At 57.9% G+C, this 27,088-nt stretch overlaps 1 protein-coding gene across 1 annotated transcript; it reads left to right on the forward strand.

Moving 5' to 3' along the window:
- Positions 1-7,926: 7,926 nt before the first annotated feature.
- On the forward strand, positions 7,927-24,465 carry LOC136304418 (serine/threonine-protein kinase pim-1-like). Its single transcript, XM_066207976.1, has 7 exons — positions 7,927-8,016; positions 21,957-22,049; positions 22,170-22,220; positions 22,400-22,766; positions 22,984-23,160; positions 23,407-23,560; positions 24,462-24,465. Exons 1-7 carry the CDS (start codon positions 7,927-7,929, stop codon positions 24,463-24,465), a joined length of 936 nt encoding a protein of 311 aa, XP_066064073.1.
- The last annotated feature ends 2,623 nt before the right edge of the window (positions 24,466-27,088 follow it).

Below are 27,088 nucleotides of genomic sequence, written 5' to 3' on the forward strand. Positions count from 1 at the left end.
TCCACAAGGAACACCAGGGCGGGCAGATCCCAGCGTGGCTGCCGTGTGCTGAGCAGCTGGAGCAGGTAGTGAATGATCCAGGAACACAAGGGTTTGGAGACAGAAGACATCTGCCTGGCAGGAGAAAAAGTAACCAACACTGTGAACCAGGGGGACAGACCTTTCCCAGGAGTGACTCCCAGAGGTCGGCTCTTTCAGCACCATCCTGCACGGGGACCTCAGGCATTTGGGAGGTGGCTCCTTGTGGGCACCCGCCTCTGCCAGCCTTTGCCAGTCTGCTTGGTGTTCCGGGGTGACAAGGCCCTCTGGCTCATCACCACAGAGACTCTGTGGGGGACCCCGAGCACAGAGCACAGATTCTGGGGGCGGCGGCGTCAAGGGGGTCTCACCTGGCCAGCAGACCCAAAGCATAGTGGTGGGTGTCAGCATGGAGCAGCTTGTCCCAGCCACGCTGGCGTTCCATTGCCACCACCACATTCTCACAGCGCATTTGGCAGAGCAGGGACTTGAGGGTCCACGCTGCAAACCTGTGTGCAGAGCAAAGCCCAGGTCACGCTGGGAGCACTGGCTCCTGCCCTGGAGATTTGGCAGGGACAGGAGGACTGGGATGGAGCACCTGTTGGGGCTGGTGGCAAGGCCGTCTCGCTCCTGGCATGCCTTCCAGAAGGTATCGATCTCCTCTGGTGGATCCAAAGTGCTGGAGAACACTTGGAAGAGCAGATGCACAAGTAGGCGGGGGAAACACAGCCTCACTTCGAGTGGGACATCGTGCTCCTGGAGGATCTTCCACATCACCGCAGTTGCCTGCAAAGGACAAATCCCCCCGACACAGTGCTGAGGTGTTGGTGTGGCAGGGCCCCAGCGTGGCACGGAGAGGCCAGGGGAGACGCAGGGGGAGCACCGGGCCCGGTGCCCCTGAAGCTGCCCCTAGGCCAGGCTTCATCCCAGCGCCTGAGGCAGGGAGATGCGGTGGGGGAAGGAGGGTGGAGAGCTGCTGGAAAGGCAGCCGTGGGGTGAGCTGGGGCCAGTTCCAGAAACTCACAGCCAGGGCAAAGACACCAGTTTTGTCCCCATCCGAGGTGCACGTGCTGTGCTCTGGCCAGTCCTCCAGCACACGGAGGAGCATCATCTGCGCCGGCTTCGCAGTGCTGGGGGAGCACAGGATGACCTTCCACATGGACAAAGCAGCTCTGCAGGGTCAGAACTCTGTCTCAGGGGGGCCTCGGACACAGCACCGTGGCCTGGGCTGCAGGGGGGAGCTGAGCTGGCTGCCAGCTCTGCCTCTGCCCACTGGCCCTTGCCAGCAGCATGCAGGCAGCCCAGCCCTGTGGGGACAGACCCCCGAGGGGCAGGGAGGGAGCACGGCAGCAGGCTCGGGGCCTGCCATGCCAGAGCTGGAGAAGGGAGCAGCCGGAGGGCCCTGGATTTCTCCTTTGCTCAGACACCTGGGACAGGCTGTACAGGATGATGGGCTGGGGAGCCCTGAGCCCTCTGGGCAGGTGGGCCCCATACCTGTCACACGATGGGGCCACACGCAGGAGAGTCATCACCACGTCAGCAGGCTGTGCCTCGGTGAGATCCAGCAGGGTCCTGAACAGCTTGTGCCCAGAGTACTCATTGGCCAGGAGCCACTGGTGGATGTACCTGACCATGGCAGGCGCCTGGAGAAGGCACGGGAAGACTTGGAAAGCTGCCAGAGGGAGAAATGTCCCCAGCTTCCCCAGAGAAGTGCTTCCCTTTCCGCACACTGGGTGGCCTGGGAGGGTTACAGGGACCAGCAGGGGTGGCTTGGGAGGCCAAGCAGTTCCTGGGAGGATCAGACCCTGGTCACAGGCTTCTTACTTGCTTTGGCTTGGAAAATCCCTCCTCTACAAGCATATCCAGCAGGGCAGCACTGGACTTGGTTTTGAAGAGGTCCTCAGAGTATCCTCTGAGCCCAGTCTCCTCTACTGGGGCAGCTCCAGGACCTTCCTCTTCCACGCTGGCCAATTTGGGCACTCTTGGGGATCTCTGCTCCATGTCAGCGACTGGACTGATGGGGACTTGCAGGAGAGATGCCTCGGAAAAGCTCCGAGTCAGCAAGTCCTGCAGCGGCGCCTGGAAGGCACCGACACAACTGAAGTGCCGGGAAGAGTTCAGGACAGCAAGTCCTGCACTCTGCTCTCGAGGGCTCCTGCCACAAGGACGGGTGACTCTTGGTCAAGGATTGTGCTTTGGCCTTGAGGTCAACCGGCGGCAGGAATAACGCCTCGGAAAAGCTCCGGGTCAGACACGAACGAGTGTGCTGTGAGGGGGCTCCTCACGACACCGCTCTATCCTGTCCTGTCCCGTCACGTGCTCCGAGCACAGTGGCACAGCTGCATCACCACCAGCACCTGTGTCACCATGTGTCACGAAGGCTCCTTGGACACCCTGTGCCGTTCCATGCCACGGTGAGTGACCACGCTGCTGCACCGTGTCACAAAGGGCCAATGCACACACTGCCACCTGCCCTGGGGCCGCCCCCAGCCCAGCCAAAGTGGCCCGGGTTGGAAGGAATCCCTCGCCCCAAGCGTCTAAGACAGCCCTAAGACAGGATCTTTCGGAGCGCCTCAAACCACGGGCAAACGCTGCCCTGCTCTGCGGGCTCAGGGCAGCAGAAGGAGCCCCCAGGGCTGCCGACGCAGCCGCAGCGGGAAGGGCACGGGGCCTTGCACAGAAGGTGGCACGGCCTCCTTGGGACACGTCTCGGCCGGTGGCCGTCCTAAACCCGCAGGTGTGACACAGACGAGGAACGTGTGGGCCAGGGCACCAGCGCTGCTCTGACCCCTGGGGCCAGGGGAGCGCTGAAACCGGCAGGTGTGGCAGAGTCCCCGCACAAGCAGAGCTGCCACCCCCTGAGCCCTGGCAGTGCTGGTGTCATCTCCTGCCCCAGAGACCTGTGCCCCGGGGGGCTTCTCTGCCACAGGGCAGCCAAAGCCCAGGTGCATTGGGGGCTGTGCTCCTTCCTCCAGGGGATGTTAGCAGGAGCACCTGGAGCAGCTGCTGGCAACACTTGGTCTCTTGTCAGAAGCTGTTACTCCATGCTGAAATTGTTTTCTCATTGGAGTAATTTCCTGCAGCACAAAATCACCCTGGCAGCGAAGGCATAGAAGGATCCGGCATTTAAGAATGCTCAGTTCAGGAAAGCTTTACGTCCCATTGCTCAACTCAAGTAGTTCCAAAAAGTTGCAAACTTCCTAAATTCATGGGAATGGCCCGAGAAGGTGATAGGTTTGGAAGTTTCCTTGCCATCTCAAAGCAGCAACACATTTGCCTTAAGGTCATCCATTGAATGTCACTGTACAAAACATAAGACTACACAGGGGCAAAAGAAAGGCCTTGCTTTGGTTTCGAACATTTTTCTCTGAAGGGATGATGATAAGAACCTAATTCTCTTAAGGAATAAAGGCTCTCCAGCAAGTGAAAGTCCACTCAGTGTTACAAAAGTAGCCCAAACAAATGAGTAGACTGCAGGAGGGCTAATCCTCCCTATCCTGCTACAGATACCTAAGTGGCCGAGAAAGTACAGCTCTCCCCTCTTCTCTGCACGAGAAGCAGGACCACGAACAGAAAAAGTCCCAGCTATTCCTTCTGTCCTCCATAACCAAAGCTGTGCTAAACCACAGATGCTGCCTTCAAACTGACTCCAATTCCAGCCTCAACCTCTCACCTTCCAGACAACTCCTTCGCCAGCACCCTGCCAAGTCCTCCAGGTGTCCCCATCCCTCAGCAGAGCTTTCCCGTCTTCCAGCAGACCCCCTGGTTCCCTGCACGTGCCGTGGGATGGCACTCAGGACGATGTGCTCCAAGGCCTTCCCCGGTAGCGAGCTCAGGCTGCCAGGCCATCGGTTCCTGGATCATTCTTCCCGCCGACCCTTCCTGCGCACGGCTCTTCCATTTGCACGTTTGCGCTCAGCTGGGACTTGTCCACTTCACCAGGACTGCTGCTAAAGGATGGAGAGCAGCCTGGCAAGCTCCTTCTCCAGCTCCCTCTTTACTCTCGGGGGAGGTAGAACCTGCCACAGGAAAGCAAGCGGTGCCAAAAGACCTGGGCGGCATCAGGCACATTTAGGAATGAAACAAGGCCTTTGTTTGATGGAAGGAAGCACAGGCAATTTAGAGAAGCAAAGAGTACTTAGCACAGATATCCTTAAGTACTTAGCACCAGTTAACATAAGAAAAACCTGGAAGCCTAGCATGACAGGAGAGTGACTTGACAAAAAGCTTTAGACATAACCTTCCAGAAGACCTAAGGGCGGCCACAGAATCAGCCCTGTGCAGGCAAGGGATGAGGAAGACGAGCTGCTTTGGTGCGCTGAGACCGATCCTGGCCAGCAGGTGGACATTAGCTTCAAGTCTAGGAATCTGACACAATGGATTTCTTTGTAAACCCCCTGCCTATCCAATCACCTCAGCAGTGTAAAGATGGATGGTATTTTTAATAGAATTCCTACATAAAACCACTGAAATTTAGACGAGGCAAAGAAGCCTTGTGGTGGAGTGCAGACCCCTTCCCTCCTGCCAATAAAAGAGCTTCTGGCGGACGATGCATTTGTCTGCTGATTTCTTTGAATTCTAGAGACCCCTCAGCACTGCTCTATCCTGAGGGAACACCCTTGGCCTTGACCCGTAGGCACCCGCACAAGCTTCAAATCAGCTGCCTCAGCTTGCAGGACCTCTCTTGGCCGGCATCCTGACGGGGATGCAGGACTGCTGCGAGGCACTGCTGGGACCCAGCAGGACAGGACCGGCTGTCTCGTGTCCACGTAGCAGCACCCCCTGACACAGCCGGGGTCATCCCGAAAGCAGACAAGGCTCACGTGTCAGCAGAGAGGAGCAAGGAGCGCTGGGCTCCTCTCAGGGTGTCTCAGCTGGGCCTGCTCCACAACACGCCCCCATTTGAAGGCCTGCTAATGCCCAGCTGCCAGAAACGCCTGCCTTGTTCTCTCCAAGATGCACAGGAAGAGCCGATGAGAGGGCGCCTTGGGAGGCAAACCTTCCAAGCCTTTTCTGAGGCCAGGGACACAGCAAGATCAGCCAAGACTCTCCGTGCCGCCTGGCCCACACAGCCCAGCTCGGTGCTGGCCCTCTGGGCCGGAGCCGCTTCCAGCGAGCAAAACAGAAATGCATATTGCCAAGAGTTGAAACACAGCAGACAGGTAAGATGTGAGACGTGTGTGCATGAAGGCCTTTGAATTCACAGCTCTCCAAGACAGCTTTGGGGCTCGCAGCTGTTCAGAGATGCTCCTGCTCACACCTGTGTCCACAGTGGGGGTAACACACCCTGCTGCAGGTGCTTGCCTTGGTCTCTGCAGGTCCAGCTGGATTCCAAACCTGCTCTTCACAGCCTTCTCCCTTCCCTTCTCCATCTGCCAAGTGCCACGGGCCTCAAGGACTGAAAGGACCACAGACAGCTAAAGGGGGACACTTGCACCTTCCTCACTGGGAGCTCCATGGAAAGTGCTTTCCTTGAGAAGCAAGCCTCTTTTCCCCAGAGGCGTTTCTCCACATTGGGAACTTTCCTGGGGAACACCAACACACTCCTAAGAAACCCTGGCAAGGCTGAATTCCTTCTGGTCCTTTCTGGCCAGGCGCTCCAGCTCTAGCTCGTATTCCCCCCAGTGTGATTCCAGGTGGAGGTTCGCACATGCAGCCCCAGGCCCTCTACAAACACAAGCCGCCCGCTGCCTCTTCACCTGCCTCCACTCCTGCCTGCGCTCACAGCAGCAAAACCAGGCTGTTCCCGGCCAGAGACCAGAGCCCTGTTCCCACAGGACGCTCTTGCCAGCACCTTCCAGGACTCTCCGCTGTGCACGCAGCACTTTTCATGCCCGCTCTCCACAGCCTTTGGAACACAGAGCACAACCTGGCTGGCGCTGCCGTCAGCACACCCCAAACACAGGCGGAGGAAGGAGAAGCAGGGGCTGCTTTGTGGCCATGCCCAAGAGAGACTGGAAGGGTGCCCTCCCTCTGCTCTCACTTGGGTGCCTTTCTGACAGGCTCTGAGGCAGGGGCTGCGATTCCTCCGTTGTGGGGACCAGAACCGCAGCCGGGATCCCGGCACTGCCTGACGGCGCTCCGGGCAATTGGCACGGTGGTCACGCGTTCCAGCCTCGGCCACCATGCTGCTGCTTCACTTGCCTTCAGGCACAACAAAAGCTCAGTGTTTAGTTGTCAGGGATGCTCGGGAATAAAACAATCTGAAACGTACTTGTGACTGCAAAACAAGTTTTCTTTGATGAGTTGCTGATGCAACAAATACATCCCAACCCCTGGATTGGTGAAAAGCTGCTGAGCGGCAGCAGGAGACAGAAGGTGATGCTCAGCTGGGAGATGCAGGCAGCCCATCCAACTTCAGGGCATGCCCTGCATCAAAGGAGCGTGAATTTAGTCCATGTCGCCACTCCACCCCAGAACCAGGTTTCATAGCTCCTCCTCTGGAATGGAGCTTCTCCAGTTACATCATCACCTCACAGATGGCCAGAGCAGGAGTGGTAAATGTGGGCAGAGCTTCGGCCACAGAATCAACCTGATCCAGCACCAGAACATCCACACTGGGGAAAGGCCGTACAAGTGTGGGGAATGTGGGAAGGGCTTCAGCCACAGAGCCAGCCTGAGCTTGCACCAAAAGATCCACACTGGGGAGAGGCCCTACGAGGGTTCCCAGTGTGGGAAGGGGTTTCGGGTCAGCAGCAAGCTCCTTGAACACCAGCAGACACACACAGAGGAGAGGCCCTTCCGCTGCCCCGACTGCGGGAAGGGCTTCAGGCACAACTCCAACCTCATCATCCACCGGCGCATCCACACCGGGGAGAGGCCCCAAGAGTGTCCCCAGTGTGGGAAGAGCTTCTCACAGAGCTCAGCCTTGACCCAACACCAACAAAGGCACCATCAGGAAAGCCCTGCCAGTGCCCCCGGTGCAGAAAGAGCTTCGAGCTCGGCTCCAGCTCCAGCCCCCACTGGACGAGCCCCATTGGGCAGAGCCCCGGTGACCCACATTCCCTGTGTTCCGTGTTGGGTGGATTTTAGATAACTTTGGGTGGTTTGGGGCCAAATCTGGTAGGCTTTAGGGTGGATTTTTTATCCCTTTGGATGATTTTAGGCCCATTCGGGTCTGGTTTCGCCTCATTTGGGTGATTTTATGATAAACTGGGATATTTTTGGTGGATTTTAAGTCCCTTTGAATGATTTTCGCCCCACATGGGTGGATCTTAGGTGTGCGTGGGAGATTTTAGGCCCCTTCTTTTTGGTTATTTTTGGTCCTTATGAGTGGATTTTCAGCCTCTTTGGATAATTTCATGTCAAACAAAGTCCTTCTCTGGTGATTTTAGGTCCTTTTGTGTGGCTTTCAGGCCATGCTGGGTGATTTTAGATCTTTTTGGTTGATTTTAGGCCAAACCGGGTACGTTCAGTTTGGATTTTACACCCATTTGGGAGATTTAGGAGTGATTTCAGGCTATTTTGTGTGGGTTTTTTTAAACCAGTTTGTTCAATTTTAGGCCCCTTGGTTGGATTTTAGAGCCCTTTGGATTCTTTTAACCCCATTTGGCTGATTTGAGGCCAAACCATGGAGATTTAGGGTGCATTTTAGTGCCCTTTGGGTAATTTTAGGCCACTTTGTGGGGATTTTAATCCCATTTGGATAATTTGAGGCCAAACCTGATCGGGTTTAGGGTGGATTTGAGGCCCCTTTGGAGAGTTTTAGGCGCATTTTGGGGGATTTCAGGGCAAACCCGGCGGTTTTAGGGCCGCGCGTCCCCTTGGCCCCGCCCCTTTCCCCTCCCAGTTCCCGCCCTTTCTCTGACCCCGCCTCGTTCCGTTCGTTCCCCGCCCTTTCATTGGCCACGCCTCTTTTCCCTTGGGCCCCGCCCATCTACTGGCACGTTCCGTCCAGCGCATGCGCAGATGACCCAGAAGTGGCTCCCCCGGGCGCCGCCATCTTTGTTCCTGGTCCCCCGAGCCGGCTCCGGCGTGTCCGAGACCTACGGTGGGGCAGTGGGGGATCTCTAGAGGATCTCTAGGGGATCTCTAGGGGTCTGGGGGGACCTGGGGGTGTCTTTAGGGGGTTTAGTGGGTGGTGTGTAAGGGGTTTAAGGGGGTCCATAGGGGATTTAGGGCGGTCTGGGCGTCCCTAAAGGGGGTTTGGGGGGCTATAGGGGCTCCATAGGGGTCTGAGGGGTCTGTGGAGGGTCCGTAGGGGTCCGTAAAGGGGCTCGGGGCGTCCCTAAGTCCGGGGCTCTGGGGGTCTCTTTTGGGGATTATTGGGGTCTGGGTGGCCTTTCCGGGGCTTGGGGGGTCTGTCGGGGTTCTGGGGGAGCCTGTAGCGGCTCCGGGGAGGTGTGGGGGTGTCCGTGGGTCCCTGTGTGGGGTTTTGGGGCGGTCTGAGGGTCCCCAAAGGGGCTCTGAGGGGGCTCCAGGGGATATATAGGGGATCTCGAGAGGGTTCAGCGTGGCCTGGGGGTCTCCCTAGGGGATCTGGGGGTCTCCCTAGGGGATTTTGGGAGGGCCTGGGGGTCCCTGGAAGGGGTCTGAGGGTCCATTTAGGGGATCTCAGGGTCTCTGCAGGGGATTTGGGGAGGGCTTGGGGCTTCCTAAAAGGGGCTGGGGGGGAGGGTCCCACAGGGGATTGGGAAGGGGTCTGGGGGTCTCTATAGGGGATTTAGGGGGGGTCTGGGGGGTCTATAGGGGATCTGCGGGGGTCCCTAAAAGGGGTTTGGGGTGGGTCTATAGGGCTTCTATGGGAGCCTGGGGGAGCATATAGAGGGTTTGGGGAGGGTCTTGGGGTCTCTGTAGGGAAATTTTGGGATCCTTGGAGGGAATTTTGGGCTCTGTACAGGGAATTCTTGGAAATGTAGAGGTCGAAATGGGGCAATTTGGGGTTTTCTATTGGGAACTTTTTTGAATTTTGGGGCCTCTATTGGGAATTTTGAGGGGAATTTTGGGGGAATTTTGGATCCAAAAGCAGGGACTTTGGGTCCAAGTGTGGGAATTTTGGGCTCTCAAGAGGGGATTTTGGGGAATTTTGATACCAAACGTGGGAAGTTCCGGCAGTTCTTGGTGATCTGCAGCACCGGCACGAGCAAGTCCTGCCTGCTGCACCACTTCATCGAGAGCACGTGTAGGAAATTTTGGCAATTGTCAAGGATTTCAGGAATTCTGTGAGTTTGTGGAAGTTTCGGGAAATTTTCTTTGGATTTTGGGGGACTTTCTGGGTGCTTTCGGGGATTTTTAAAATATTTTTAGGAACTTTGGGGTGGTGTTTTTGCATTTTCAGACTGTTTTCTGTTGTTATTTGGGGGCTTCTTTGGGGTATATGTTGGGAATTTTGAGAAATCTGAGGAGTTGGGGAGTTTTCAGGGAATTTTTGTGGAGTTTTGAGGGATTTTAAAAAATATTTCTGAGCATTTGAAGGGTTTGTTTGGCTTGGTTTTTTTCATTTTCTGGGTGATTTTTGATGGAGTTTGGTTGAATTTCTGGGGAATTTTGGGGAATTTGGGAAATTCTGGGGAGTCTGGGAAAATTTGGGAATATTACTGGAAGTTTTGCAGGCATTTTCTGGGTTTTTTTCTTTTTCTGAGCTATTTTGAGGGTTTTTTCAGGATTTTTTAAAAATAATTTTCCTTTTTTATGCAATTTTGGGGTGATTTTTTAAAAAAATTTTTGGGAATTCTGTGTCTCTCCGGGCTCTCCCCCATCCTGCGGCATTTTGGGCAATTTTCTGTCACTCTTGGGTCATTTTTGGTCACGCTTTGAATCATTTTGAGACATGTTTTGTAATTTCAGGGGCATTTCTAGTCAGGTTTTGGTCATTTGGGGGCCATTTTGTGGCCATTTTCCGGCACCTTTCAGGCACTGTCGGTCTCTTTAGGGGCGTGTTTGGTGACTTTTGGGCCGTTTTTTGCCGGTTGCGGTCCCGGTCTCAGTCTTGTCCCGGTGGCAGCTCTGGTGCCGGTTTCCGTCCCGGTCTCGGCCGCAGTCCCGGTGCCTGTGCAGCGCCGCTGCGGGTGCTGCTGTCGGTTCCGGTCCCGGTCCTGCAGCGGTGCCGCTCTCGGAGCCAGTCTCGGATCCGGTGTCGGTCTCACTCCTGGTGCTGGTGCCGCTTCTGCTGCTGATTTTGGTCTGGGTCCAGGTCCCGGAGATTTTAGGCGGGTTTGGGTAATTTTAGGCCAAACTGGGCAGGTTTAGGGTGGGGTTTTGAGCCTTTTAGTGTGGATTTTGGGCCCCTTTGTCTGATTTTAGGCAAAATCTGGTGGGGTTTAGTCCCATTTGAGTGATTTTAAGATAAACTGGGCAGTTTTAGGGGGGATTTCTGATCCCTTTGAATGTTTTTTAGGCCCATTTCGGTGGGGCTTAGTCCCATTTGGGTGAATTTAGTTGAAATCTGTTCGGTTTTAGGGTGGACTTTAGGTACATTTTCTTGATTTTAGGCCACACCCGGTATTTTCAGGGAGGATTTCACAGCGTTTTAGGAGATTTGAGGGGATTCTTGGCCATTTTGTGTGGGTTTGAAACCACGTTTGGCAATTTTAGGCCGCATTGGCTGGTTTTAGACCCCTTTGGATGATTTTATCCCCAAGTGGCTGATTTCAGGCCAAACCCTGTGGCTATAAGGTGGCTTTTAGTGCCCTTTGGGTGATTTTAGGCCACTTTGTGGGGATTGCAGGCCTCTTAGGGTGATTTGAGGCCAAACCTGATCGGTGTAAGGGTGGATTTTAGGCTTCTTTAGACAATTTCAGGCCCGTTTGAATGATTTTCGTTCGAACCGGGCCCTTTTAGGACCGCGCGTCCCCTCGGCCACGCCCATTGCCCTCACGATTCCCGCCCTGTCCCTGACCCCGCCCCTTTCCCCTCCCAGTTCCCGCCCTTTCCTTGGCCCCGCCCTCCCAGGCCGGGCCCGGGCCCGGGGGAGGAGGAGGAGGGAGGGAGGAAGAGGCGCCGCGGCAGCAGGAGCGGGAGGAGAAGACGAGCGGAGGGAGCGGCGGCTCCAGCGCTCCCTGAACTGGCGGCACCGCCGGGATCATCGCCCCCATCCCGCAGGTGCCCGGGGAGGGGGAGCTCGCCCCAAATATCCCGGGGGGTCCCTGGGTTTGGGGTTTGTTGGGGGGATGTTTGGAGCTCGCGGGGATCCAAAGCCGAGCAGCAGATGCCCCTCGGGGGCACATCGGGGGCTCCCCGGGAGGTGTTTTTGGGGTGTCCCGGTGTCGGCAGAGCCGGGGCGGGGGAACACCGGGTTTGGGGAGCCCGGGAGAGCCGCCGCTTCCCTGAGCGGGAGCCCAGAGAGAGGAGAGCCCAGAACCGCAAAGCGGGGAGCCCGAGAGGCGGGGGAACGCCTGGGATTGCCGGGACCCCGTTAGGGGCTGGAGGGGCGGGATGGCCGGGAAGAGGGTTCGGGAGTCGCGGTGCTGGAAGTGGCTGCTCCCAGTGTAAGCCCAGTCACTCCCAGTATCCGTAGGTGGGGAGACAGAAGAGGGGGGAGCTTTTCGGGTTCCTGGGACTCGCCGCAGCCCGGGGAGGGCGGGCACCGAGCAGACGGGGGATCTCCTTCCCCTTCCCTGTGACGCGGAGGCAAATCCCATCCTGTCCTTGTCCTTCCTCCCCCAGACAAGGAGCCGAGCATGGAGAGCAGGGAGGACAAATCCCCGCGGCAGAAGCTCGTGGCAGAGGCCGTTTTGAGCGGCTCCACGGCGCAGGAATGCAACGGGGAGGAAAAGGGCCGGAGATCCCTGAGGAGGAGGGGCTGCAAACGCAGCTGGCGAGGATGTGAGGAGGAAAGAGCCAGGCCGGGCCGGGAAGGCGGCCGGAGATGGAGCCAGAGCTCAGAGCTGGTGGTCCACGAGCAGCTTTGTGATGGGGAGAAACCCCACAAGTGCTCCGAGTGTGGGAAGAGCTTCAGCCAGGCCAACAGCCTGATCTGCCACCAAAGGATTCACACAGGTGAACGACCCTACGAGTGTGGGGAATGTGGGAAGAGCTTCAGCCAGAGAATCAACCTGATCCAGCACCAGAACATCCACACTGGGGAAAGGCCGTACAAGTGTGGGGAGTGTGGGAAGGGCTTCAGGTACAGAGCCAACCTGAACTTCCACCAAAGGATCCACACTGGGGAGAAGCCCTACGAGTGTGGGGAATGTGGGATGAGCTTCAGGCAGAGGTCCAGCCTACTCCGCCACCAGATGTTCCACACAGGGGAACGACCCTACGAGTGTGGGGAATGTGGGAAGAGCTTCACAGAGAGAGCCACCCTGACTGAGCATCAGAACATCCACACTGGGGAAAGGCCGTACACGTGTGGGGAATGTGGGAAGGGCTTCAGGCAGAGAGCCAACCTGAGGCTACACCAAAAGATCCACACTGGGGAGAGGCCCTATGAGTGTAGGGAATGTGGGAAGAATTTAATCCAGAGTTCAAGTCTGATCAGCCACCAAAGCATCCACACCGGAGAGAGACCCTATGAGTGTGGGGAATGTGGGAAGAGCTTCAGTCTGAGGTCCAGGCTGATCTTTCACCATAGAATCCACACTGGGGAAAGGCCCTACAAGTGTGGGGAATGTGGGATGAGCTTCAGCCGGAGCTCCCACCTGATCCTCCACCAAAGGACCCACACCGGGGAACGGCCCTACGAGTGTGGGGAATGTGGGAAGAGCTTCAGCCAGAAAATCAACCTGATCCAGCACCAGAACATCCACACTGGGGAAAGGCCGTACAAGTGTGGGGAGTGTGGGAAGGGCTTCAGCCACAGAGCTAGCCTGAGCTTGCACCTAAAAATCCACACTGGGCAGAGGCCCTACAAGTGTTGCCAGTGTGGGAAGGGGTTTCGGGTCAGCAGCAAGCTCCTTGAACACCAGCAGACACACACAGAGGAGAGGCCCTTCCGCTGCCCCGACTGCGGGAAGGGCTTCAGGCACAACTCCAACCTCATCATCCACCGGCGCATCCACACTGGGGAGAGGCCCCAAGAGTGTCCCCAGTGTGGGAAGAGCTGCTCACAGAGCTCAGCCTTGACCCAACACCAACAAAGGCACCATCAGGAAAGCCCTGCCAGTGCCCCCAGTGCAGAAAGAGCTTCGAGCTCGGCTCCAGCTCCAGCCCCCACTGGAGGAGCCCCATTGGGCAGAGCCCCGGTGACCCACATTCCCTGTGTTCCGTGTTGGGAAGTCACCTTGCCGATTATCCTTTTGATTAGACCTTAATTATTTTCTCTTCTCCCTCTCTTTGTACTGCAAAAGCCAAGAGAGACTGTAGCCCTGCTTTCGTGCCTGAGATCTTTTGGTTTTGTGAAATTCTTTTCTCAGGGAATTTTCTGTAAACAAGAGGAGTGTTTTTCTAAAAACTGTAGCATTGTTTTTCATTCCTTTTCCTAGGAGGGACTTCTTGATGTCCCTCTGCTCTGACCAATGTGATTGACGAGGTTTGTCTTTTTGTCACCAATCAGATTGGTCTGTGTAAAATACTAAGGGAGACACATTCCGAAAAACTAAAGGAGTCATTTTCAGCCTTGGGAAGCTCCGAGTCTCCCAGCTCGGTCCCGCCCAGTCCCGCCCGGAGGCGCGGCCAAAACTCCCCGGAGCGAGCGCGGCGGTCCCGTAGCGATCCCGGAGCGATTCCGGGTCCGATCCCCGTCCCGGTTTCGGGCTCGGTCTCAGTCTCGGTTTCGGATCAGCGCCAGTCTCGGAGCTGATTCCGGTGCCGGTCTCGGTCTGTCCCGGAGCGCTGCCGGTCTCGGTTCTGGCCGCGGTCCTGGAGCCTTCCCGGGGCCGGTTCCGGAGCGCTCCCGGCGCCGGTCGCATTGTCGGTCGTGGTCTCAGTCTTGGTTCCGGTACCAGTTCTGGTGCCGGTTTCGGTGTCGGTCCCAGTGCCGGTGCCTGTGCGGGGCCGGTCTCAGTTGCGGTGACGGTCTCAGTGTTGGTGTTGCTGCGGGTTCCGGTGCTGATCTTGTCCCGTTCCCGGAGATTTTTGGCCCATTTGGATGATTTGAAGCTAAACCTGGTGGATTTACGGTGGATTTTCGGCACAACTGGCGATTTTAAGCGAACCCGGGCGGTTTTAGGACCGCGCGTCCCCTTGGCCCCGCCCCTTTCCCCTCCCAGTTCCCGCCCTTTCCTTGGCCCCCGCCCTCCCAGGCCGGGCCCAGGCCCGGGGGAGGAGGAGGAGGGAGGGAGGAAGAGGCGCCGCGGCAGCAGGAGCGGGAGGAGAAGACGAGCGGAGGGAGCGGCGGCTCCAGCGCTCCCTGAACTGGCGGCACCGCCGGGATCATCGCCCCCCATCCCGCAGGTGCCCGGGGAGGGGGAGCTCGCCCCAAATATCCCGGGGGGTCCCTGGGTTTGGGGATATTTTTGTGGGCGGATGTTGGGATCGGGATTGTGTGGGGCTGGGTGGGTGGGATGTGGTTTGAGAGTAAATCACACTTGGAGAGTTCTTGGTCACATGGACTGGGATTTTACAGACTGGGATCACATGGACTGGGATTTCACAGGCTGGACCATCTGGATCAGAACCATAGAGACTGGGATCATCTGGACCGGGGTGGCCGCCTCGGAACGATGCGAACCGAGGCGGTCCCGCCCGGCCCAGGGCAACCTCCCCGTCCCTCCCAGTCCCGCCCGGGGGCGCGGCCAAAACTCCCCGGAGCGAACGCGGCGGTCCCGGAGCGATCCTGGAGCCGATCCCGGAGCGATTCCGGGTCCGATCCCGGTCCCTGTTTCGGCCTCGGTCTCAGTCTCGGTCCCGGAGCGCTCCCGGTGCTGATTCCGGTCGCGGTGCCGATCTCGATCCCGGAGCGGTGCCAGTCTCGGTGCCAGTGCCGGTTCCAGTTTCGGTCCTGGTCTCAATCTCGGTGTCGGAGCGGTGCCGGTGCCGTTTTTGGTCCCGGAGTGCTCCCAGTGCCAATCCCAGTCTTGGTCCCGGAGCGGTGCCAGTCTCGGTGCTGGTTCCGGTGCCGGTCTCGGTCTCGATCCCGGAGCGCTCCCGGTCTGGGTTCTGGCCGCAGTCCTGGTGCCGGTGCCGGTTCCGCAGCGCTCCCGGCGCCGGTCCCAGTGTCGGTGTCGGTCTCAGTCTTGGTTCCGGTACCAGTTCTGGTGCCGGTTTCGGTGTCGGTCCCACAGTGCGGGTCCCGGAGCGGTGCCGGTCTCGGTTCCGGTGTCGGTCTCGGTCTCGGTGCCGGAGATTTTAGGGTCTTGCGGGTGATTTTAAGCCAAACCGGGCCCTTTTAGGACCGCGCGTTCCCCTGACCCCGCCCATTTCCCCTCAGAATTCCCGCCGTTTCCCGGACCCCGCCCCTTTCCCCTCCCAGTTCCCGCCCTTCTCTGACCCCGCCTCGTTCCATTCGTTCCCCGCCCTTTCATTGGCCACGCCTCTTTTCCCTTGGGCCCCGCCCATCTGCTGGCGCGTTCCCTCGAGCGCATGCGTACATTACCCAGAGGTGGCTCTCCCGGGCGCCGTCATCTTTATTCCGTGTCCCCCGAGCCGGCTCCGGCGTGTCCGAGACCTACGGTGGGGCAATGGGGGATCTATAGGGGATCTCTAGGGGATCTATAGGGGTCTGGGGGGACCTGGAAGTCTCCTTAGAGGATTTGATGGGGGATCTGCAGGAGATTTGGGGCGGTCTGTAGGGGCTTTAGGGCGGTCTGGGGATCCCTAAAGGGGGCTGGGCGGGTCGAGGGGCTCTATCGGGGTCTGGGGGCTCTGTAGAGGGTCCGTAAAGGGGGTCCGGGCGTCCCTAAATGGGGTCCGGTGTCTGTGGGGGATTTGGGGGGTCTGGGGGAGTCTGGAGGTCCCCAGGGGGGTCTGAGGGGATATATAGGGGCTCGATAGAGGGTCCGGGGGCGCCTGGGGGACCCTATAGGGGATCTGGGGTTCTCTGCATGGGATGTAAGGGGGTCTGGGGGAGTCTTGGCACCTCTATAGTGGAGTTTTGGGGCACATAAAGGAAATTTTTGTGAATTTTTGGCTCTATACAGCTAATTCTTGGAAATTTGGGGTCCATATTGGGCAATTTGGGGTGTTCTATTGAATTATTAAAAAAATAGGAATATCGCCCTAATGCCGATATCCAACAATGACGGACAAAAGACTCTCCAGCAGTTTAGAGTTAGAAAGTGTATGTTTAATTACGACGCCGGGCAGCGTGCGGGATAGCTCCCGAACACACGCGCGCTCACAGAAGATCACAGGGTCTTTTTATGTACAGAAGGATTGAATACCCAAAACACAAATGTATATTCATGACTTTAGTACCTCCCATTCCCCGCTCCCTATGGTAATTAGCCAAAAGCTATTAAGCATGCGTGGTTTGTTCTTTGAAATGGGTCGGTGGTCTTTTTTATGGGGCGGGGTCTCAAAATGATGAAGTAAGTGAGTCTTCTTCGCTTTGACTTTTTAACCTTTTAGTGTTGCGTGACGACTGAATCCCGTTTTCCCAGGAGTATTTGATTTCTGAATTCATTGTCCTTCTTGAAGCCTATTGATTAGTCAGAACACACAAACATAAGTTGACAGGCCCCATGATTTATCAGTTCCTTAAATCCGGCTTCTGCTTATCAAAAGGGAAGTCTATCTGTCTTACTTCAGCAATATCCAGTTAAAGTCTGTAATTCTTCAAAATTAATGTTTCAATCCCCTTGGTCCCTGCTCCCTCGTGGCCATGGCAAGAGCGGGCTGGGCTGGCCCTGGCAGGGGGCTCTCCTCGGGTCCCTGCTGATCAGGGCTATGGCCCCGTGTTCCTCTGTCTTGCAGCCCTTGAAGACACGGCAGATGACAGCAGCCCTGCCATCAGAAACCTGGCCATTGAAACAGCCTTGGTCCTCCGGGCAGTCCAGAGAGCTCCGTACTCCATCCTGCAGAAGCTGCGAGATCAGCTCCGCAGGGCACGGAAGACACGGCCTCGACTGTCGGGCCTGGGCTGGCTGCGCTGCTGGAGCTCTGCGGAGAGCTGATCTGGGACACTCTGCCTGCTGGGGCCAACTGAGCCAGTGGGGATTTTCTTCTTCTACAGGATTCTTCTTTTCTTCTTTTTTTTCTTCAGTATATAAATATAGGATATGTGTTACAATACACGGACTCCCAGGATTTTTCTTTTGCTGCCCTGGGTGCACAGGGGAAGAGGGGGAAAAGGGTGCTTTGTGCTCAGCAAGCTGCCCAGGCGTGCAGCCTTGCAGGGAAAATGGCCAGAAGCCCCTCGGCCCTCGGTGGTCCTGCGGAAGCCTTTGCACTGCCGAGAGAGCGCGTGGGCGGGGGCCGGAGCTGTGGGCATCCCTGCGAGGCCGGAGCCTGGAGATGGCCACAAGCCCTGTGCCAGCCAGGAACCGCCGTCTGTGTCCTCCTGCCCGTGTGCTGCTGGCCGGATTGCTGAGGGCTCCGCGGTGCCTCTTGATCGGGCTCCTCTGGAGCTGCTGTGGGGCTGCGCCTCTGCTGCCGGGCAGGCTGGCCGGGCTGGGGGAGACTCTGAGGGGCTGGGCTGGTGGGAAGCCCTGAGGAATTGGGTGTCAGAGGCCACAAGCAGCCCCTGGGGAGCTGCCATGTTCCTGCCAGCCGGCTGCTCTGGCGCTCCCCCAAAGTACCTGCGGAGTGAGTGCAGGGAAAGGTGTAACCTTGCGCTCAGGGCCCTTCTCGAGCTCACTGAGGATCCCTCCCTCAATGGTGACAAGGGGGCAGTGGCTGGAGCTGAGCTGGGGAATGCAGTCGCTTGGGCTTGGCTGGCCTTCGAGAGCTCAGGCAGCTGCTCCCAGCTCTCCTGCCTCCTGGTTCGGCTGCCCGAGTACCTCGGGACAGGCCTTTGGCCTCTGGGCCCTGTTGGCACCAGGGCGGCGTTTCACGACTTGTGTTCCTCACAGGCCAAAAAAGTGTGGCCCCTGACTGAACATTTTGTGGAGCTCCTGCGGGACACAGATGAACAGTCAGTCAGGATGACGGCCGTGATGCTCAGCTTTGCAGTTTTGGACAAGGACATGCTGAGACCCAGCCCTGTCGCCCTGCAGCTGGTTGCGGTGCTCCTGCCACTCTCTGACCATGCAAGGCTCTGTGCCCCCAGCCACGGCCACTGTGTGCCCACCAAACACTTGGTGCCCTGTGGGTTTGCAGGCTCACGCCCAGCTGAGCCCCGAGCAGCCGATGCTGAGGTCTTTTTTTCTTCCTTTCATAGAGGATAACGGCCAGGTGCAGCTGCTGTCCACACTGCTCTTCTGAAAATTGGTGACTGTTTGCAGGGCCCCTGGGAGGGAATATTGGGGTTCCTGGCAGCAGGATCCTTGTGCAGCTTCAGACTGGGGTGGGCAGCACTTCCATCTGCAGCTTCCATGTGCTGCTCCGGCAGCTGCTGCTGCTGCTGGGGACCCTGAGGGAAGAGGCCACGGGAGGGATGGAAATGCTGCACGGACAGCAGCAGCCAGGGCCAGGAATGAGCTTTGCCTTCCTGGCTGCTGAAATGAGGCTCCTTTAGTGCAAGAGGAGGCAAAGGCAAAATCAATTTCAACAATTCAAGGGAAACTGTGGAAAATTGGAAGCCTCTCAAAATGTCACACACATTCATCTGGGAGCTCTTCAGCGTTGGTTCTTGTAAAAAGCCTTTCCCGTTTTCCCTTGGCTCTGAGATTCTGGGAGCCACCGCTGGGCTTCAGGGTTCAACTGATTTTTATTTTCCAGGTTTTTAAACAGGGCTCTGAATTGGGCATCTCTTGCCACTTTTTCTGCTCAGAACCTTGAGAAAGGTTCTCTGCTCCTGTGAGCCACATCTTGAAGGGTGGTTGGCAACCATGGAATGCTCTGGGAAAGCACTTGATTGACTTCAGGGCCAGGCTGGAGAGCTCAGCCTGAGGAAAGAACTGTTCCAGATGCCTCTGTCCATGTCCAGCTCCTCACAGCTGAGTCCCTGAACACCCTGGGTGGTTTATAGGGATTGATTTTCCCCTCCTGTTCACTTGGAGGTGATTTTGCCATCCTTTAGAGGAACATCTGACCAGCCCCTGCCCCCATTCCATTTTATTCTCTCCACTTTGAAGCTGGACCGCTGGGTTTGACATGTAAATTGGTAGTGTCTCCCCGTTCTTCCCTCCAGCCCTCCATTGTGACTTGTATTAAACACTGCAAACGGCCTCATTTGTCTCGTGGGGAAGATGTGAGGTGGAGAAAGTTAACAGCATTTGTTTTCATGAACCTTGTGCTAGTAAAGAAAAATGAGGTTGGTCATTTTGGTGTGGTGCTGAGTGTTGGGATTTGGGAGTTTATTTCTTGCTATTGTTCTTATTATTTATTAGTGTTACTTTTCACTGGTCAGATTTTTAAACCTTAGACACGATTAACCAAGGCTGGATGTAAGTCATTAGGAAAATTCCCTTGCATTTTCCACTGGGATTAAACGGTTCAGTGGACTCCAAGTTGCCAGTGGATTCTAAAGATGGGAAACCCTGTTAGTGGTGGGTTTGGTGTGGTTTGGAGCTGGGGAAGGCTCTCACCCCCTCCCGGAGGTGCCCCAAGCCCGCTCTGCTGCCACGTCTGCACTCGCGGCCCCTCACGGCTGCCCTGCCCTGGGGACACGGTGGGACCCCGCTGCTGCCGGGGCTGAGGCTCCTCACGGCCCCTCAAACCCCTCCTGGCTACACAGAACCTCTCCTGGCCCCCGACAGCCCTTCATGGCCCTTCATTGCCCCTCCCGGCCCCTCAGGGCCCCTCCCGGCCCCAGGCGTGGAGCTCCTCCCGAAGGAGAAGGGGCCGGGCCCTGCTGGTTCTCCTTTTATTTCGGTCGTTTCGCAGCCGTGAGGAAAGAAAGGCTGAAATGGAGCCTTTGCCCAGCGGTTCCCTCCGGGTCAATTGCGGCCGAAGCTCCGTGCCGGCGCTGGCCCCAGCACCAGCATCCCCGCAGCCCCGCCGGCCTTTGCTGTCCCCCCGTGTCCATTCCCTGTCCCCGAGGCCCGCCCGGCTCTGGCAGCAGCAGGAGCCGCAGCGCAGCGGGCGCCGGCCCGGCCCGGCCGGGGCTCCCGGGCAGGAGCAGCAGCAGCGCCGGCCCCTTCCCACCTGCTCCTGCCTCGCCTTCCAAGGCCTTTGTCCGGCTCCACTGCGGCCTGGAGCAACGCTCACCCGCCAACAGCCCAGACTGCTCAGGGCCCGCCTGTGCTGCCCCGACCCAGCCTCCAGAGAAAGGAAGGGTCGGCTTCCAGCGCTGTTTTCAGCACTGTTTCACTCCGCCCGAGGTGACGGCAGGAGGCTGCTGCTGCCTTTGCCTTGGCGATTGGAGATCGCGGCGGCTGCTGCACCCCTCTGGCTGCCGACTGGATTTTATCAGGACAACTGCAATTGCCTTTTTCCATCCTTGCTACCCGCTGTGCTTTTGTGACAGTGAACTCAGTCTTTCTGTTGCCGGCACCGGGCAAAGAAGAGACTGAAATGCTCCCAAGTCCCCGGGCACTAAGTCGAGGGGAATTAAAGCCACACAGGCCACATTTGCAGCGCTCCAACACAGCCCTGCTGCTGGTGCTGCTGAAATAGAATCAACTTAGAGAGGCCATCACAAAAATTGCCGCTGGGGTGTCAAACAAAATGCAAAAATGCACCCGGAGAAAGAAAAACCAGAACTTCTTGACTCACTTCATTGCTTCCTGCGAGCAGCAGAAAAGGGAGATGCCCAGAGGTATTTCCAGCTGCTGCTGATCCCAGCTGGAGCTCTCTGCAGAGTCCCAGCAGGAACCTGAGCCCAGCCCGGGGAGCTCACACAGTGTCAGGGAGATTCTGTCTCTGGATTCAGTCAGGGTTGCATTCCCCAACAAGTGCTGGTGCCACCTCCTGTTTTCTTGGATTAAAACAGTAACAAGGAAAACCTTACCAATGGCACAACTCCCCAGTCCACAAGGAAAAAAGAAAGGACAAATCGTAAAGTTTTCCAAACATTTGTCCTGCTTTGCTGCAAAAGTCGTGCTGCACTCAGTATGGAAATCCAGGAGAAGCTGCAGTTGGTGGCACATCTTGTGCCAGCAGCTCGACCTCGTTCTCCACCAAAGGTTCTTGAAAAGAGCAGCTGGGACTGTGGTGAAGGTTGCTGGAAAACTGCAACAGCTTTCCAGAAGTGAAATGAAAACGCAAGAAATAAACCAAGAGGTTTTCCTCTATTTATTTCTATGCTTCCCTTTTCCGTGTTGCACTACTTCTCCGTGCCATTAATTCCAAATGGATCTCACCTCTCAGATCGATGACTTAGCGAGTTTTAGACCCTCGAAAATACCATGGGCCGTACACAGAGTTTGCCTTCCCCTGTTTTTGCTGCAAAGTAACGCTGGAGACATAAGCGTAGTGCTTGGGTCGGGCACGAATCCTACAAGCAGGGAATGTGTCCTGACAGTGTCTGAGCCTCAGCAGGGACAATGCACAGCAGCGACCGAGGGAATTCCTCCGCCACGGCGCAGGAGTCAGGCCTCTGGATGTGGGCTCAGTACGGCCAAGTTGCCGTGTTTGGAGCGGCTCGGGGGCTGCCCCCGGGGAGCGCGGGGCTGGAGCGTGGAACGGACACGCGGACAAACGGCCCCAGGGCTCCAGTTGCAGCGGCGGCAGCGGCAGCAGCAGCGGCAGCAGCGAGTCTACGGCGTCTACGACCCGTCCCCGTCCCTCTCTTGTTCCTCCTCTCCCTCTCCCGCTGTCCCGCACTCTGCCTCGGTGTCCCGCAGCCTCTCCCGGCGTCCCTTTCCCGACCTCCCCGGCCCCTCTCGGCGTCCCCGTCCCGGCCTCTCCCGGGCCCCGCTAAGGACACACGCGGCGCGGCCGCTCCCGCCGCCTCCGCCGCGGCTTCCCCGGCCCGAGCTCCGCCGCTCGGCAGCGCAGCCGCCGGCCTCGAGCCGCCGGGGCCCGGGGCGGGTGGGGATGGCCGGCCCGGGGCGCTCGGGGGGCGCTCGGGGGCCGTGTCTGGCCCCGGGCCGAGCGCTGAGGGCCGCGTGTCGCCCGCAGGGGAGGCGCGGGAGGCCCTGCAGGACCGGTACCGGCTGGGTTCGCTGCTGGGGCGCGGAGGCTTCGGCAGCGTCTACTCGGGGACGCGGCTCTCGGACGGCGCCCCGGTGAGCGGCGGGGCTGGCGGCGGGCGGAGGAGGAGGAGGAGGGCGGAGGAGGAGGAGGAGAAGATCGGGGCGCGGCGGGGCAGGCGGCGAGCTGAGCCCGCTGCTGGCCTTTGCTCGCAGGTGGCCATCAAATGCGTGCCCCGGGCCCGCGTCCAGCACTGGGGCGAGCTGGTGAGTGAGCGGGGCCGGCGGGAGAAGCTGGGGCCCGGCAGGGGAAGAGCCGGCGGGAGCCCTGCAGGGAGAGCGGGCGTGGGCTGAGCGGGGGGCCCAGAGCATCCGGGGCTGGGTGAGGGGTTCCCGAGCCCTGGCACAGCCTCAGCCCCACTGACGGCATCGTGGTCCTTCGGCAGCCCAACGGCGCCCGTGCGCCCCTGGAAATCGTGCTGCTGGACAGGCTGTCCTCTGGATGTGGTGGCATCATTCAGCTGCTGGAGTGGCTTGAGCTCCCCAACGGCTTCCTGTTGGTGCTGGAGCGTCCGGAGCGGTGCCAGGACCTCTCGGGTTTCCTGGCGGAGCGGAGGTTCCTGCCGGAGGAGGAGGCGCGGGGGCTGTTCCGCCAGGTGCTGGAGGCCGTGCGGCACTGCACCAGCTGCGGGGTCCTGCACCGCGACATCAAGCCCGAGAACATCCTGCTCGACCTGGCCACCGGGCAGCTCAAACTGATCGACTTTGGCTGTGGCGCCTTCCTCCAAGACACAGCCTACAGGCAATTTGCAGGTGAGCCCTCTCAGGGGATGTTCCTGGGCATCTCACGGCCCAGCCTGGCTGTAGCACCGCGGCTTCCCCCTCTGGCTGCTAGGAGCGGCGTTATTTCTTGAGCCAAGTTGCTTTTGGGTGGGGGCGGGAGGGGGCCAGCCCCCACACGCCCAGGGATGCCGGGGTGAGGCTTTAGGAGTTGCAGCATCCCCTGATGAACTCCGTCTGTGTTCCATAGGAACCCTGCCCTACAGCCCACCAGAGTGGATCCACCACCAACGCTACCACGGCGAGGCAGCGACGATCTGGTCCCTGGGCCTCCTGCTGTACCACCTGGTCATGGGGAAGCACCCGTTCAGGAGGGGCCAGCAGTTCATCTGGGGGCGCATCTTGTTCCCACGATGGCTCTCTCAAGGTGGGTCCTCATCTCTGGGCACAGGGGAATCCCGGTGCTGGGAGACAGCAGCAGGCTGATGAGCACCCTGCTCTGGCGGCTGCTGAGGAGGTGGCACATGTCCTGCTCTCCTCCAAACAGAGAATCCATGGGGAAGTTTAGGCACAGCTCTGGGCACACCCAGCATGGCCTGGGCATGGGAATGGAGGGGCAAAGCAGACGGGATCCTTCTCCAACTGACTGCTGGTTTCTGGTTTCTCTCTTCAGAGTGCCAAAATGTTATCAGGAGGTGTTTGTCCATGCAACCCTTGGACAGGCCATCCTTAGAAGACCTCTTCAGTGATCCTTGGCTGCAGGGTGTTCATCGTCCCAAGAAGATGGGAGAGGTCCATGTGCACAGTTTGATCCAAAGACCTGACAGGTAAGAGCTCCACACATCTCATGGCAATCAGTGCTAAAGAAAACCAGAGTGTTTTTGTCCTGCCTGTAGCTCTGAGCAGGGATGACCAGATGGGAACATCTGTGCTGGGGCGGAGCTGGAGACCTGGTGTAGCAAGCACTGGTGGCCACCATCCACCCTAGTTATGCTTGTCCTGGTTCGTTGGTGCCTGGGGCCCTGGGCAGAGCACTGACAGCCTGGTCTGGCCCCCAGGGAAGGAGGAGCCCCTGGAGAAGCTTTATCAGGTGGGGCTGCTGCTGGAGACACCAAGGACAACCCCAAGGATGCCAAGCTCTTCCTCGACCTGGCCACCGGCAGCTGAAGATGATCGACTTGGATTCTGGCACCCTCTTCAGACACGCTCCCTGGGGCCCAATTTGCAGGTGAGTCCACAGCTGGGGGGATGCTCCCAGATGTGGGCATGGCACGGCCTGGCCGGGCACCAAAGGTTCCTCCCTTTGCTGGGGCAGACGCCACAGATTCTTCACTCGGCCGTCAAGCTGCCTTTTGGCTCTGCGCAGCTGCTGAGGGCTGGATGTGCCGTGGCCGGCTGCAGGCTGGGCACGTGTCCTGCCCTCCTGCTCTGCCCCCAAAGGCAGCAGTGATGGGCAGCTTTGGGCCCAGCTCTGAGCACGGCCAGCGTGGCCTGGGCACTGCGGGCGCTAGGGACGAGGGGACAGGAGCCTTCGGCTGACGGGCACTTTCTGGTTTCTCTCCTTCCAGCCGGGCTCTGCGGGTGCTGAGGCTGCTCTGGGCTCTGCCAGGGCTCTGCTGGGCTCAGCCCCAGGCACGGCTGGGCTGGCTCTGCCCTCACATTGCTCTGACAGCTTTGCATCAGACCAGCCCATTCTGAGCCCACCGAGTGAGCTCTCTGCTTTTGCAGGTGAGTGAGACTCTCCTGCAGGCCAAGAGATTGCAGTGAGGGATCCACATCCAATTGGCAAGAACCCAAGCACTCCACACTTCCAGCTGAACGCCTGGATCTCCACAGGATGTTTTGTCTGTCCCGCTCTTCGTTCCTTTTTTGGCTGGAATCGTGCAACTGCCCTTTCTTACTCCTCCAGAAGTGCCACAAGTGAGCAAAACCTGGCGAGTGGACGGCGTTCCTAAGGCAGTGCAGTCTGGAGCGGATGGATGAAGAATTGCCCTTCTGCACTTCCCAAGCAGAGCAAAAAGCTGTAAGTGGGACTTTGCGTCTTTAAGAAACCCCTGACAGTTTCAAAGGGAATGTGCAGCTCATTCACAGGGTGAGAAGGAAGGTCGTCTTGTAAAGGATTTGGGGTTTGGCAAAGTTTAGATTCCCAGTCCTGCTTGGAGCTGGCGGGGCACAAAGCAATTTCCTATTGCTTCAATCACAATTTAAGATAATACTGGAAACAAACCACAAAATCTTTTTTAAAAGGCTGCTGAGGTCAGCAGGATGGATCCATGCCATCAGCACATTTATGGAGTAAATAATGGAGATCTCATTTGAAAAAGTTCAGTTATCTCTTTATCCAAAGCTATAAAGTATTTTTACTACGTTGCACTTGGGTTTTGTTTTTATCTTCCACTTTTTTTCTGTGTTGTTTTTAATTTTCTTTTTTTTTCTTTCCTTAATAGAAAACTTGTCCTAGGGAAGGAATGTCCTTTGCTGCTGGTTCCCGTGTGGAGCAGCTCCCCAGGCAGAGCCCGGCAGCTCCTGGCCCTGCAGGGCTGAGGCTTTTCCCCGTTGCTGGGCACAGACTGATGGAGCAGCACTGCTGAACACGGGGACACGCAGAGGGAGCAGGAGCAGCTGCCTGTGTCCAGCTGCAGCTCCAAGGCCCAAACTCTGAGCAGACAGGGCTGGAAGAGACTGGCAGGCTCCCTGTTTGCTGTGCTGCCCCACTTGTGCCCGGCCCAGCTCTGCGGGAGGCAGAGGGAGAACAAGGGGCAGCTCCGGCCAGCCCCCAGCACAGGAACACCTCCGGCCCCGGGCCTCGGGGCACTGTCAGCACCCGCTGCTCCGGCCACGGCTTCTGCTGGCCCTGACGGCGACAACCAAACTGTGCCTGATCCCCAGGGAGCAGCAGCAGGGCCTGGATCCGATCCCTCAGTCTGGGGCAGGGCTGGACAAACGACCCCCACAGCAGCAGCAGCAGCAGCAGCAGCAGCAGCACATGGAGCTGGCTTTGAGCACAGCCCCCGCCACTGTTCCCTCCCGTGGGCAGTGGTGTCACAGCAGCCTGAGGCACCCGGGAGCCCTCAGGGCCCGCAGGGACTTGAGATGGCAGCCCTGGGCTCCTGGGGGTTGTGCAAGGAACAGAGGCGAGGACTCCCTCTCCACGTGGAGCTTCCCGATGGAAAAGGCTGCTGTGAGCAGGCAGCTGCAAGGGCAGAGGAAGGAGGGTCTTGACCCCTGGATCTGTGCCACTTCCACAGTCCTGGGCAGCAGCCACCGAGCCCCGGGGGAACAGAGGGCACAGCAAGAGGGACAAAAGCAGGCAAGGTCAGAGACTGGAGAGAGCCGGACCTGGGAGCAGGAGCAGCTGCTTCATCGCACTCTTGGAGAAAGCTCTCGGCTGTTTCTAAGCGCTGAAAGGCGTGAAGGGCAGAGAGGAGGGGACACCAAACAATGCTCCTGTTTGCACACCCTCCCCTCTCAGTGTCCCAGAAGGAACTGGATGAACTGTATTCTTCTCTCTGAGTTGTCTCGTTCAGCGTGAGCAGCTTAGCACCAGGAGCTGAAGGAGCTGAAGCCTTAGGCCACAAGAGCTGACCAAGAGGGAACTTTTTGACCAAAGTAATGCTGCTAACATGGACCTGACTGAATCCAGCAGATAAAATCATGGGAATACAGAATCCTTTCTGTTGGGAAAGACCTGGGAGCTCATCAAGTCCCAGTGTTAAGCCAGCAGTGTCAAGCCCAGCACTAAAGCCTGAAGTGCCAAGGCCTGGACAAGAGGCCTGACTGAGGCCTGAACAAGCGGCCCTGAGCCAAAGGTGACCTCTCGATGAACCTTCCAGCCAAAGGTTATCTTTGTATCTGCTCGTTAACAAAATACGCACCGTCATTAGCGTTGTAATAGATGCATCCTCTCCTCAGTGAAACATGTATTGACCTTTCTGTATTTAGAAGCCAGACAAGGCCATGAAGTCTGACATCTGGCCTTGTTCGGGGCTGTAGGGTCAAAGGCAACTCCCCTGGTTCCTCCTTGGGCCCTGGCCAGGCTTTGGGAGAAACCCAAGAGGAGGATGCAACCAGATGTTCCTGCACTAGGAGTGCTGCTGGCAGTTTGTTTATTCAGCACTATCAAAGCTGGGCCCTCTCCCAGCCAGGCTGGAGCCTCAGCTGTGGCTGGAGGCAGCTGCAGGAATTCCCAGTGTCCGGGAGAGGCTCTGCAGTCCTTGGCTGTGACAGCTTCCCCAGCTGCTGTGTGGGTGTGGGTGATGGGAAAGGCTGAGGGTAACTGGTGATGGATCTTTCTCAATCACTGCGGGCAATCCGTGGTAGTGACGGCTGGCTGCATTGCTGAGCTGCTCCTTCTG

The sequence above is a fragment of the Chamaea fasciata genome, unplaced genomic scaffold (assembly GCF_029207755.1).
Source record: "Chamaea fasciata isolate MVZ Bird 193981 ecotype frontalis unplaced genomic scaffold, bChaFas1.0.hap1 SCAF_81, whole genome shotgun sequence".
Taxonomy (NCBI): domain Eukaryota; kingdom Metazoa; phylum Chordata; class Aves; order Passeriformes; family Sylviidae; genus Chamaea; species Chamaea fasciata.

Bases quoted from the DNA above. Each gene is read 5' to 3' on its own strand.
- LOC136304418 (XM_066207976.1), top strand. From the start codon at position 7,927: ATGACCCAGAAGTGGCTCCCCCGGGCGCCGCCATCTTTGTTCCTGGTC. The intron at 22,221-22,399 runs GTGAGTGAGCGG...GTCCTTCGGCAG, and splicing joins TCCAGCACTGGGGCGAGCTG to CCCAACGGCGCCCGTGCGCC. The intron at 23,161-23,406 runs GTGGGTCCTCAT...TTCTCTCTTCAG, and splicing joins CCCACGATGGCTCTCTCAAG to AGTGCCAAAATGTTATCAGG.